This window comes from Daktulosphaira vitifoliae, unplaced genomic scaffold (assembly GCF_025091365.1).
Source record: "Daktulosphaira vitifoliae isolate Bord-2020 unplaced genomic scaffold, ASM2509136v1 Scaffold_1, whole genome shotgun sequence".
NCBI lineage: Eukaryota > Metazoa > Arthropoda > Insecta > Hemiptera > Phylloxeridae > Daktulosphaira > Daktulosphaira vitifoliae.
In genome coordinates this window covers 12804433-12819137 of record NW_026099572.1, presented here as the reverse complement: position 1 = coordinate 12819137, position 14705 = coordinate 12804433, and the positions used below count along the sequence as shown (strand labels likewise).

Here is a 14705-nt window from a genome sequence, read left to right as displayed (position 1 = left end):
TGTAATGTTTGCTAGTATATTATAGAAATTATTTTTTTCGTTCGTTTATTAATTTGGAAATTAGCTATTTTTAGTATCTCCAATTTTATAAAAAAATTATTAATCCCCATTTCTATTGAACATGAGATTTTTAATAACCCTAAACTGTAAAAGAAATCTTAATTATTCTCTTTGGTATCGTAAATAAAATTTAATAACAATGATATGTTCAGGATTACTTTATTAATCACGCCAATAAAACAATAATTTATAACAATACTAAATTAATTTTATTGAATTTCAGCATATAGTTCGCTATTAAGTAAATTTTTTAAATGATTTAGGAAAATGTATTTTATTAAATAGATTTATTAGTCAAGGATAAGCCACTATTTGTTTACAACGGTAGAGATAATAGAGGCATTACAAACGACGTTAAGTATTACGTTGTCATATGAGTATATTTTTTCAATAATATCAGTTGTCTTAAGAACTCTTTGATTATTTTTGTTTATATTTTAGATACATATAATAATAGAGCACCTTATTTATTTCATACTTCTTTGATTTAAAAGCATTTAAACGTTTCCACCATTAGACTTAATATAAATTTAAATTTAAAATTAATGATTACTTACAAATAATTATTTATTAACAGTGAACCATAACATTAAAGTAATTAAAATTTTGTTCACTATGTGTATAACACAAATACCAAGGTGTACAAATATTGTGAATACATTTTTTTATCTAATAAGCCAAGTAAAATTATTACTTATACTCTAAAATATAAAAATTATAAATATTCGTATTAAAATTACAATTTCATATAAATAATTTATGTTCATACTTTAAAATAGTAATCAATTTAAAAAAAATAAAATTAATTGACTGCTTTAAAAATATTTTATTTTTAAGTTAAATGTAATATAAATTCCGTGGAGACAATTTTAACAAAATTTTTAGAAAGCCTTATTATGTCTTATTACCTCTTCTTTAAAATAATTTTCGTATAATACACATAGAATTTCTGAAATTTTAGAGATTTAAACTCCCCTAATTTGTACTTATGTTTAACTTTTAAATAAAAGTCAATGCATATAATTTAACGTAAAATATTTTTGCAATTACTATACTTGCGAATTAACATAGACAGAATTTTTTAATAGGACAGAGTTAAGGAGCTTATTACCTACTCTTACTAGCGAAAAAGTCTTACACTGTATATAATCATAAGAGAAGAATTATGTAATTCATTATATGAACTATATAATTGCATACTTCATATATTCTATTTGTTATTATATGAATTAATAAACTATTTACTTTAACAAGAAATTGTCGACCTGCTACAATGTTATGTTATTGTGACCTAAGATAAATTAAATTGTTACATATGTTAAAGAATTTGGAACAATAATGAATGTTTAGGCATAATTTATTCAAAATATTATTCATCGATTATGCTCATCATTTACATATTTATATTACCTGATAAGATTATATGTATACAGAGTGAATCTCATAAAACTTTTATAAATAATTTTGTTAAATTGATACTGAGAAACTATTAATTTTACTATAATGTTTTTTATGGTATGTCTATTACCAATTATTCCATCTTTTATTGAACCGATTTTTATTAACGATAAAAATTACAAATTGTACTTAGTTGAAGCCATTACCATCGAAAATGTGAAAAATTCCCTCGTTCTTAGATAGTGCGGAATCCTCAAAAAAAAATATGATCTTTGAAATCGGTAAATTTTGAAAAATTTTAAACTCTTTTTACTTATAACTGCTAACATTTTATGAAAATTAATGAATTAAAGCATTTTTTTTTTAAATACCTTATGTATTTCCCTATTATTAGATTTATATTTTTTTAGAAATCTTACCCTTTAATTGATCTTAGGGGGATTCAAAATGGCCTAATTGCAAAAAGTTAACTTTTTAAATTTAAATTTGAAAATGTTCCCGAAATCCTGGCAACTTTATAAGTATCTTAAATTAAAACTTATGTGATACATTATATTAAAAAATAAATAAATTTGACCTTAGGGCTTGTATTCGTAGTTTTATTATATTGGTAAAATAAAATTATGAGCATGTGAAATTAATTTATCAAGCCATTTATTCTGTAAAGTTACACATTTTTTAAACCAACTACAACTAGTCAATAAAAATCATTAACTTCCGCAGCCTTGCTTATAATTTAATACGCTTTTTCCATGGAAGTAACGAAATATATAACAACTTTATATGTCTTCGTAAAAATTACAATACTAAATTTAATTACTATAATGAGTATTGTTATCATTACTCAGCATTTCATGTTATCAAAAGTTTTTTTTATTAATTAGTAAGGTAAACGATGGCACACACAATACTATTAATTTTATTTTCTATTTTATCAATATTACATTATTAAGAAGTTATAGTACTTTAACATAACATTTATCTGTTATAAAATATGTTTGTGTTCATCCTTTATACGTGACAAAAATGTCAACTTTATTTTTTCTAATAGAAACATATTTAATTAATTAGCTTAAAAAATAGAAAATACTGTAATTAATAAAATTATTGGTCGATAACCACTTTTGGACTAGTATTTTAAAAATTATTAACATTTTTATAACTAGACAAAAGGAGGAGTAAGGCCGAGAATACTTTAAATTGTTAATAACTTTTGAATTACTGGTCTAAAAGTTATTATCGACCGGTAATTTTTTTTTTTTTTTTTGAACATATTGTAATTTTATTTTATAATAAAAAGAAAACAGATAAATACACATGCAACTAATAAAACCCGAAAAAAAATTGATCAAAAAATTATTTTTTATAAGAAATCGAGTGGTTAGTATTAAAAGAATCACTGTAGGTTAAAATATTTATTTACAATAAGTTCCTTAAAAAAGTGTTATTTTTGAAATAAAATAAAAAATTGTTTTGTTAAAATCATAATGCATTATAAGATTATTTCTTCTATTTTCAATACATTTACTTAATTAGCTATTGATTAAATTAAAAAGTAGTAAGTTCTACACGAACTTATGAAGCTATTTCATTAGGAACTTATATTGATAATAGATTATTTCTCTAGTGTTTTGAAAATTATGATTCTTTACCTTGAAATAACTTTATAACTAATCGTTAACTATTTGAGATTTCTTTGATACAGCGTAGTATTAGTTCTAAAATTTAAATTTAAGTTTAATTTTAAGTTGAATGTAAACTGAATTTTCTAGGTACCTGTTTGATTCATACAAATTATATATATATATATATGTGATAGCATTGATATTATCAGTAAGCTGATTACTTCTCTCGTTATTAATTTATTTGACCATATTTAAAGATCACTTGTTAGTGAACTCACCTTAATAATTAACGTTAAATGTAGTCTTGGTCATTAACAATTATTTTTAAATATACAAATGAGTAATTTTGGTTGTTAGTGTATCTATTTAAATAAGAAATGGATCTTTTAAAAATCGCCAAAAGCAATTTAAGAAAAGAACTTAAATGGAAATTGTCAGAAATGACTGCCAAAGAAATAAATGAACAATCTAAAATCATAACTAATAAAGTATGTATGAAATCATATAAAATTAATAATGAAATTAAATTTTAAAATATTATTGCCTGAAATTGATTTTTGTATGATTGTTTTAAATTTTTTAAATACTCATTTGGCTATAATTTGTATGAAATTAACCGAAAGTACTAATTTTATATACCTTACATTAATTTTGTTGTTGATATTCTATAAGGGTTTAATAATTAAATATGTTAACATTTTTTAAAAATTCTTGAAAAATATTAAATTGCCATGAAATTATTAAAAGTTTTTTGTTTATTTAATTTAAAAATAAAAATTATTATTTTGTATTTCTTTAAAAAAATGCTTCTAAAAATAGACAACTAGGTTGTTTTATCTATACTTTCAATTAGAATTATTTTACTATTAATAAGAAAAGAACAAATCAATTTTTTTTTTATAGTTTTAACAACAAAATAATTTTAAAATATAAAGATAATATAATTATTACAGTTAATAATAAGGACATTTGTAAAATTAATATATAATTATCTACTTTATCTTTTCTTTCAGTGTAAATATATATTTTTAGTTATTTAAAAATTATACCTAATAGAAGATTTAAAAAAAAATTATGTTTTTTTTTAAATTATTACAAGCTAATATTTTTGCAATATCATAAAATAGTAGACAACAGAAATATATCATAATTATATTATATAATTGATTTTACTATAATAGTGCTTACAAAAAAAAAAATTTTTATCCCCCTTATATTATATCAAAATATTGCATATTTCTTTTAGTTAAAGATTAATCTATAATGGCACAATACAACTGTCTTTTGTTAGTTCGATGTTAGTAGCTCCGGGCCGCAGACGAGTAAAATTGTCACATTAGCATCTCCCTCTATGCTAATTAATATGTATTACGAATTAAGTAAATGGAAATTGGAAGTAAAATAAATGAAGGATTAATATAGGTTAAAAAGGTTGCTTGAGTAAAATGGCACATTTGTTCATTTTTAAAATTTCTGCTTTAAAAAAAGTAAATGTTTTACAATATAAAGTGGTAATTGAAAATTGCCTTATTTTAAATAGTCTTAAAAAAGTAACTTAGAACCATAAGTTGTTAATAATAACTAGTAATAAGTATTATGTTTGTTGTTGCATAATTTAAAATATTTTCTAGGTACTGGACAATCCATTATACAAAAATAGTAAAAGAATATCAGTTTATTTAAGCATGAATAGTGAAGTTCAAACTATTGATATTATTAAAAACATTTTTGTTTCTGCCAAATCTTGTTTCATACCAAAGTATATTTTTTACTTTTAATTTTTGACTATTTTCATTACTTTAGTTTAGTTTTAGTTTTAGTTATTATCGAGATGGACACTTAGACCTGTTGGTCCATTGTGCATTTTTATTACTTAATAGTTAAAATTTATTATTATTTTAACAGGTATAGAGAAAATGGTATGAGTATGGTAAAAGTCAAGTCAATCAACGATATTAAAAATTTACCAAAAACTAAATGGAATATTTCACAACCTGCAGATAATGATATAAGAGAAGATGCTTTACTTACAGGTATTTTTTTTTTAGTTTTAGTTTTTATTGAGATGGACATAATGACCATGCACTCAGACCTGCTGGTCCATTGTGCGCACCTCATACTGAATTGTCTTGATTCGGTTTACCCACCTAAGTGTTATCACTGAAGTGTTGTTACATTATACCTATCATTGTATAAGGGTAGACCATCAAGTCACCCCTATGGATTACCAAAAAGTCCTGTCTTTCCGGCGAAATTAAGTATCTCTCTGGGTCTTAGGTTTTTAATATCTTCTTTTTCAAGAAAAGATTTACTCAAGTAGTTTGATCTTAGTGTGGACAAGGCTTCACATTCGCACATAATGTGAAATGAGTCTTCCTCTTCTACTCCACAATTTCTGTACAATGGTGATTTCAATACCACCATTGTATAAAGATGTTTAAGCAAGTGACCATGTCCTGTCAGTAGACCAGCCAAAGTGCTTATTTGATGTCTATTCATGCTATTAAGATCACCTAGCAGTACACCAGGGTCTTGATAAACATTTTAGATTGTCTAGGTACTGAGTACTTCCAGATTTTCCTGTGTTGTTCTCAGCACCAATTCTTAGGTAGCACTTTGAGCTATTACTCCGTGAGTCCTCCCATCTGTTCTAGTTCAACATAGGTGTTCTTTGCTGCTTTCCTGGTTAGAAAATCAGCATTTTCATTTCCAGTGACACCGTTATGTCCTGATACCCACGGCTAGTGTAATTTTGATGAACCTCAATAGTGATTCAAAAGTTTCCCTGCATTCGAGGACAAGCTTTGAATTCACCCAATCATTACAAAGTGCTTTCAAAGTCGCTTGATTGTCACTTAAAATAGTTATTTTCTTATTCTTATATATCAGCAGGTTCTGAATCCCTACTATTATCGCCATCACCTCTGCTTAGAAAACAGAGGGTGTTGTGCCCAATGACATGCTAACATTTATTTGTGGCTTTAGACCCCAAATGCCAGTACCTACCTTACCTGATTTTTTGGATCCATCTGTATATATTACAAATCCTCCTTTTTCAGTCAGGTAGTTAATATTCTATTTTCTACGTGTAATGATTTCCACTTTGCAAGGAATGTTATTCTTAAGAATCGGTTTGATATAGTCCAAGGGGTATTCCAAAAAGCCCTTGTCTATCTCTTTTATTATTTTATCATGTTTTGCTGTGTTACTTTCCAAAGTCCAAGTACCTAAGTTTTGGAATCTTAGTGCTGTGGCTTTGACGTGAGCTTTAACTTCTAGATGCAGAGGTGGCAATCCGATAAGTGCCTCTAATGCGACCATTGGTGTAGTTCTTAATGCTCCAGTGATGGCTATGGCAGCCATTCTCTGTATGTGACTTAGTTCTTTTCTAGCTGTAACGAGTGCTGTTCTGGTCCACCAGACTAGGGCACCATACAATATCATAGGTGTAATCACTGAAGTGTACAACCAATACATAACTCTTGGTTTAAGACACCATGTCTTTCCCAAGGCTCTGCTGCAAGTCCACAGTGTGGTCATCGCTTTTTTGATTGTTGACTCAACATGTGATTTCCATTTTAGCTTATTATCTAAGATAATACCTAAGTATTTTACTTCCGATTTTAAGCTAATTTCTTGTCTATTTAGAGTAAGAGTGCTAAGACTATCTAGTCCTGTTCTCCTTCTAGTGAACATAACAACCTCTGCTTTATTTGAATTAACAGATAGACCATACTTACTACACCATATATGTATAGGGTTTAGTCTTTGTTGTGCTAAGTCTATAATAGTGTCTGGGAATTTACCCACTAACTGATATAACTAAGTCATCCACATAGGTTTGCGTATAACTAAAACTATAGGTATTTTAAAAGTCAAAACTTATTTTAAATATTTTTATTCAAAGTGATTGTTTTGTTGTTGATCACTAAATTTTCCTACAATTAAAAAAAAATTCTGAGAATTTTTTTCTTGATTTTATTAAGTAATATTTGTTTCTTGATTTATCAATGAGTAAATATTTTTTAGTTTCATTTATACTTTATAATTAAATTAACCTAATTTTTTTTAATGGCTTAATATTATATATTTATACATATTTAATTTGTTTATATAATAGAAAATGACTGGTCAATAACAAGTTTCGAATTGATTTTGATAAAGATTGGAAGTGAGGTTTATATTAATTTTACCATCAAGCACATTTTTCTATTATGTTAGTCCTCTCACCTAAGTACAAAAATTTTTATAATCCAGGAAATATGATTGGTTTTGTAAAGGTAGATAAAATGAATGAAAAAAAAATACCTTGGGCAAAATCAAATTTTTATAATTATTTTAACAAAATGAATGAATTCATAATTTAATAGAAAAAGTAAACAAATATAATTTACAATTTTCATTATCATTAGTTAAATTAATACATTTTCATAACTAAAAATAAATAGGTCCTTCACAAATAGCTCTACAGAGAAATTGTTTTAAATACAGTATTAATTATCAATATATTAATAATAACTTTAAGTAAAGACTCAAAACAAATGTTAAGCTCACTTGATATATTTTCATATGAAAAGTAAAAATTCTGCAATTGTATCTTGATATATCTTATTATACATTGATATTGAAATATTGTAAATATTTTATATCATATATAAGATATTATTATCAAAAATATCAATATTATACCAATATGTTACCAATATCGATATAGTATCAAAATTTTGATATCATTAAAGAATCCTATTAGATAGAAAAATGAATAATACTATGATTTTATCAAATTTACCCAATAGATCAATCATTTTTTTAAAGTTAATTCTGTTACAAAATCATTAACTGCTTCACCTTGAGGTTTGATGAAATAACAATTGAAATAGTACACACAAATAAAGCAAAAACAATTCATTATTAACATTAATTATGTTTTGTAAGAACTGGTCTAAGACATGCATTAATTTGGAATAATTTCGTATTGTATTATAAAGTTATAATTTACTAGGTTTTGTCCATTTTACCCACTTTTGAATAGTTACAAGACAAAATAACTTCCTTGTAATTCTTGAACTACTAGTTCAAAAGATGTTATTAACCAATCATTTTCTTAATTAGATCATTTAAAGATAGTAAATATATGTGTTACTATTTAAAAAAATTAAATTAATACCACTTATAAGGGATAATGAGTTGACCTAAAAAATATTGAACCACTCATAAATCGAAAATAAATACTACTCAACAAAGCCAAAAATAAATGTTCAACATTTCAATTATTTTAGGAAAAATCTAGTGATATATGATTATTCATTTTCCTTGTATACCATTTTTCATTTGCCTCTAAAAAAATGGCTTCTTTTTTAATAAATTGTTGTATTAATATTTAATTTCAATACTTTGGTATTCATTTAATTTACCTTGGTGATTTCTTTAGTTTAAAATTATTATTAAAATTATAAATTATAATTATTAAATTATTATTTCTTTAGTTTAAAATTATTATTAAAATTATAAATTATAGATTGCTTTTATTTTTTAGGAGGATTAGATCTAATTATTTTGCCAGGATTAGGATTCTCAAAAGATGGAAAACGTATAGGCCGAGGAAAAGGTTATTATGATAAATGTATTAAATCTTACAAAGAAATATACCCTAAAAATAATTTAATAACGATTGGATTAGCATTCAGACAGCAAATTGTTGTAGAAATTCCAATGGCAGACCATGATAGTGTATTAGATTTAGTAATTTATCCAGATATGGATTGATTTTTTATTATTTATTGTTTTATGAGTAAATAAAAATAAACAATGTTTTCTAAAAAGTATTTTTAAAGTCTGTTACTATTTATTTATTTATATTTTATATGTATAATTGGGTATTTCTAGTAATAAATTTTATCAAAATAATTTTTAAATATTAAAATATATCTCTAATTGACCATTATTTTAAATTATTTTTTTAGAAAAGTTAAAAATAATTATTTAATGTCTACATGATAGAATGCTGTAATGATTGATTTAACTTAACTTAATTACTTGAAAACTATATTTGTGTAAAAATCATATAAAAGACATTTATAGTTTAATTTCTGAGCGTTAATTACATACTAATATCAATAGTATATGGATATAAATAATTACAATAATAATATAAAATAACACAATACATTAAGTTAATTTATTATATAGCCGAGGTACTAAATTAACAAAACATTATTCATAAAATTATGAAAGATACATTAGGCATTAATATAAAATAATGAACAGAAATACATCATGTGTATTACGTTTCACAATATCCTATAAATAAATATTTAAACAAAAATTGTAGATAATTTTATAAAATAACGAAAATGAGATACATATTATATGATATCAAACCAGAACTATTTTTAACAGCACTGGCATTAATTTAGTATAGTCCACAAAAAGGGAATGACACATGATACATTGAAATATTTTTAAATATGATATTATAGTTTTGTAATCGATCACAAACATTCAAAGAGAGCCAAACATCTTTTGTCCTCTGGATAGAGCAAGACTAACAGTGACAACGGACACTAAAAACATTATTAAACCTAATAACGCAGTTATAACTCGACACCAACAGCGTTGTTTCTTTCCGACTTTCATCTTTTGCATTAACTTCTCTGCCTGTTGTGGATCCAACGTAAATTGAAGTCCGCGCAATACTGCTCCGCAATCCTAGAAAAAACAATTGCGATGTTGGTGAAATTATTGAAGACAAAAATTATGACACTTATACTTAGTAGGAATTGTCAGGGGGATATATGAACAGTTAAATGAATCGTTTAAATAATAATTAAATACTTGAGTGCGATAACATAGACTCAAATATTAACAATGATGACACGGGGCAATAAGTAATAAGACATTTTTTCTTGTTTGCAATTTTAGATGAAAATCGACACTGATTCCAAATCTGGTTTTAGATTTTTTCTATCACATAATTTTTGAGATGATTACTAATTACTAATTATGCATAAATTTGAATTTTATGAGCATTTTCCTAGAATAAACGGAACTTTCCACTATAACTATTTTTAGGTTAAGGGACAGTTCCGAGAGGCAGTAAGGGCAGTTATCCATTGGTTCTAATTGGATCTCAATCGCAGTATTACTAAATACTCATCATTTTAAAATCACTGGGATTAAAACTCGTTCTACAATGTTATAAAATTGCAATTATTTTTTTATAGAAATAAATGATTGAATATAGTAATTATATTAATTCTATTAGAATTAGATATTGAGTATTTGAACATAAATATATTAAAGTGGTCAGTGGCGTTGGTTGGGAGGTTGTAATTCCCCTCGAGAGGATTAGCGATGAATAGATGAAAAAAAAAAATTCAACTAAATAATTGACGTATTGTAAGCAGTTTTGCAAAATGAGTGATTAAAAATATAAGATTGTGACGCCAAGCCAATGTATTTTGGGGTGACTCGGCCAGACAAGTAAGAGTAGCAAAAGACTTGCCATGTGCATATCTTTAAGTCAGTAAAGCTGTGCAAAAGTCAATGCACGGAACAGTTATAAAATGATATCCAGAACTCTGGTTTATCATTACATATATGAGATTGGGCGTGTGGAATAACATAAGGACCAGCAGTAGACGATCAAGGTTGCTGTCGATGAGAGCGAGCGTCTTGCAATGAATGACAACGATGCTGATGATTTTACTGGACGTACATAATCAGTTGACCCGTTTGGTACTCGAAAATTGGATTTCATCGCATAGCTGTGACTGTTTCGGTGCCGGACGTTGGCCGCTTACAGTACTCAAAATCACTCGCTCACGATTTTAATTATAATATGATAAAAAAAATTTATAATACGATGATGGATTCTGTAACAGTATGTGCTGAAGAGTGTTGAATAATTTAATTTTTAATAAAATAATGATTAACAACTTCCTTTATAGTGGCTAACTGGAATAACCAATATCAATTTGTTGTACACATAACATTGAAATCATTAAAAGGCTACGACATAAAGGACCACAACGGTTGTGTTATCTATAGAAGATCTATAGTAACTAAATTATTTTTACTGGCTAAATAATTTTAATCCGTACGTTGTTAGGTCACCTAATAACATTTTTTAAACAATTTAAGATAATTTTTGTTCATGTGAACAATAATCCGAGCATAATTTTTTATATACCAATTTAATAAATTATGATATATTTTTTAATAGTTAAAACAAATTAAACAGAAATTAGAAGATAATAATGTACTAAAACAATCTCGAGTATTTTGACTTATTTAACTAGTAAGTAATGAACTAACTTTAATTTTTTTATTACAAATATAAATGTTTAAAAATATGTTTAAGTTATTATTTTGAACAAATTGAATTATTATATTACATAATTTGTTCAAGACATCAGGTCGATATTGCACTAGCTTTATTCATGGTGCAATAGTCCTTAACCTTCAATTACACTACTTCTCACATTTTCCAATAAATGTTTCTGTTTTTTTATTATACTCTTTGCTTCACACTTAATCCTTTCCAGAAACCCATTTTAAGGACGTATAATTCGTGCGTTTAATACAATTATATAAGTAGTACTCTTATCCGCCATACTTGTCAAAATGAATTGTAACTTTTTAATGTATACGATTCATTTAATAATTATGTAGTCAAAAATATGAATAATGTAAACTATAACGTTTAAAACTTATGAATTAATGTTAGCTATCCGTGGAAAATTGAAATTATGCTGGTAAATAAATATAAATAACAAATTAAAATCATACGATGATTTCGTGAACTTTTAATAGAGCGACTAATGTGACTTTTAAAAATTGTATGATATATAAAAATGTATAAATATTTTTACTGTGTAGTACCAAATATTTTTTTTACTAAATAATTAAACTCAATGGCTAGATTCAAAAGACATTTTTATCTCTAATAATCTTAACTTTTATTCACTTTATCTACCTATTCTGGAAATATCATCAAAATTCTTGTAGAAGTTTCGCATTCTACCTTAACCAAAGGCAAATTTTTATCAAATATAATTAAATTTTTGTGCAATGGGTCATTCAGTTGCTGCCCCTTAGCACTAATGTTTAGCTGCGATGTTAGTTCTCGAATGGATGACCATATGTGAATTTTAATAGAGACACACACCTTGTTCCTTTATGGTTCCCTCGACCACAATGAGGTGGCGTCAGGTTGACATTTAGTGTAAAAATCCTGTCGAATCATTGTAAAGTAAAGCCGACACCAAGTAGTCGGAATATAAAGTTGATGTTGTATGATAATTTAGTTAATGGCTAATAATAATTATAACAATTTGTATTCTCGTTCGATTTCATAAAATAAATATTACAAGCAAAGATACTTGAACAACATTTGAAAGAATTGAACTGGTTTTACAGGAGTAACTTAGGCAATATACTATTACACGGGTGCATGTTCAGCGTGTCAACGCGTATTGCATAACATTAAGATACAGCAATAAGACATAACCGAGTATACTTTTTGCTACTTGACATTTTTTTTTTGCTTTTCAAGTCTAATTAATACAAATTCTATATATTTCCGAAAAAAATTGAAATCTTTACCTGCACCGTATTCTTCTTAATTTTTACAAATTATAAAGTGCATTGTACACACATATCGTAGGATTACGTTCATCACGTGTAGCATACATTGTATACCTATTACAGCGGTTGAAGCAATAGCACAACACTATGCATCGGTTACCTTCACATAATTATCCATGTGCACTCGTATGTGTATTGTGTGTACCCAGTCGTCAGAATAATACGCGATGAAACAATAACGGTTGCTAATTTGTGCTATTTTCGATCCTCGGGACATTAGTCAAGTGGTGATTTGGTAATTTAACTACTGTAGTCTTGGCAATCAATAAACACCAAGACAATCGACGAATATTCCGCAACTGTTCAATTTTGGTCTAACCGGAGTTCTCAAAGCGTCGACATTCCTTTTGTTGGGTTTCATCCTTGACAATGTTTCACCCAATAACCGATTTAATTATCGTGGCGACAGCTGTCTTTAACATTATCCCATCAGCATCGCAACGGATCCGTCGTAGGAGGTAGCAGACAATACTCGTGCAACTTGAGAAACCGCATCTTAAAGCCACCACCAATATATTGTTGCTAACTATGTAGAGGTTTTATAGGAGCAAGTTATATCTCCATATGAAATTGTCAAAAGTATTGCTGAAATAATTTCGTAATTCATTTGGTTAACTTTAATTATTATTTTCAATTATAAAAACTCTTCATGGAAGCAACGGTTACTACAACGTTTATAATAAATACTCTACCAATTTTAATCAAACCGGTGGCGTAATAAGAGATTCGTCCTTTGGGTAATATACACAAGAAAAATATTTACTACCCCTTACAAAAAAAAAAAAATTGTATCCTCCCCATTAAATTATGTAATTACTAAAATATTAAAATATTGCTTAAACGTATATGTATATATTTGATATTTTAGGAATATGAAAAAAATGTCTTTCTGCTTGGGATAATAGACGTACAATATATAGTTTTCAAAATGCGATTGAATTATTATATTAAAAATATTATGAACAATGAAATAAAATGGAGAATGAACATGAATCTTACCCTCTCGAAACATGTCACGTTTAAGTAGTATGTAAAATTATAGACCCACTTTTACTAAGTATAACTACATGTAGCATTGTTTATCATGACTTCCGTTGTTTAGTACAATAAAATATAATGTTGTAGGCCCTCTGAAATCTTTTTTCATTGTAATGGATGTCCTTTCTCATAAAACACACTTTATCACTTCACTAAGTTAATATTTACATTGTAAAATATATTTTCCATTTCATTAGGCGTTAGATACTTTCTCTGAACTGTTTGCTTAAAATTTGCTATTGCATATTTATTTAAGAAGAAATCAAAGTGGACAATTAATTGATTTGAATTATAGTCTTAGTAAATCTACTATTTAAACGCTTAAATTTAAGAAGCACCGAAATTCAAAATATAATCACGTTGATATGATTATTTTAGAAAACAGTTGTTATAAGTTCAGACTGTCTCTTATGGCGTCATCAATGACGGCTTACTATTAGTCGTGTTATGTTTGATTATAATAATATAGTTTATAGAGAGCATGTACTTAAACGAAATGTCTCATAGATGTATTTCAAATAAATTAGTTTAAGTACATGTTTAAATTATATTTGTCGCGGAATACGACTACACATGCATTGCGTGCAGAATATCTTTATCGACATTCGCCCATGAAAACGATTTATGTATATGAAGGAGAAATCACTGTCCAATATAAACAAAGAGTAGGTGGAACAAATTGGATGTATCAGTATTGTCATGTAACAATAAAAATGAATCTACAATTTTTGAATGAGCGTTGGCAACTTGTATGACTCGCGCTAGAAAGAAGATCAACGCTGTTGAAGAGCATTCATAAAATTAACCTAAGGTGAGTAACATCTGTCTGAAATGATTGATCTGCACGACGCATACTTTCATCGTTTACAATTACACTATGCTTTCGTATGACTTTCAGGCTAAAATTTAATACACGTAGATGAAATCATACATTAA

The 14705-nt window shown here is 26.5% G+C and overlaps 2 protein-coding genes across 3 annotated transcripts in view; one reads left to right on the top strand and one right to left on the bottom strand.

Annotated features, from left to right (window-relative positions):
- Positions 1-3295: 3295 nt before the first annotated feature.
- Positions 3296-8908, top strand: LOC126894735 (5-formyltetrahydrofolate cyclo-ligase). Its single transcript, XM_050665957.1, has 4 exons — positions 3296-3571; positions 4715-4842; positions 4989-5116; positions 8620-8908. The coding sequence occupies exons 1-4, from the start codon at positions 3461-3463 to the stop codon at positions 8847-8849; spliced, it is 597 nt and encodes a 198-aa protein (XP_050521914.1). The 5' UTR covers positions 3296-3460; the 3' UTR covers positions 8850-8908.
- A 279-nt stretch (positions 8909-9187) lies between these two features.
- LOC126894734 (uncharacterized) overlaps positions 9188-14705 on the bottom strand; it is a 35406-nt gene continuing 29888 nt past the window's right edge. Inside the window, exon 3 of one of the 2 annotated variants that reach the window (XM_050665956.1) lies at positions 9188-9791. In XM_050665956.1, coding sequence (XP_050521913.1) covers positions 9585-9791 — 207 coding nt within the window. In that variant the 3' untranslated portion in view covers positions 9188-9584. The remainder of the gene's footprint in view (positions 9792-14705) is intronic. The other variant, XM_050665954.1, reaches the window with a different exon arrangement.

Excerpts from the sequence above, each read along its gene's own strand:
- LOC126894735 (XM_050665957.1), top strand. The coding sequence starts at position 3,461 with ATGGATCTTTTAAAAATCGCCAAAAGCAATTTAAGAAAAGAACTTAAA. Across the intron at positions 3,572-4,714 it reads CTAAAATCATAACTAATAAA|GTACTGGACAATCCATTATA; the intron begins GTATGTATGAAA and ends AATATTTTCTAG. Across the intron at positions 4,843-4,988 it reads AAATCTTGTTTCATACCAAA|GTATAGAGAAAATGGTATGA; the intron begins GTATATTTTTTA and ends TTATTTTAACAG.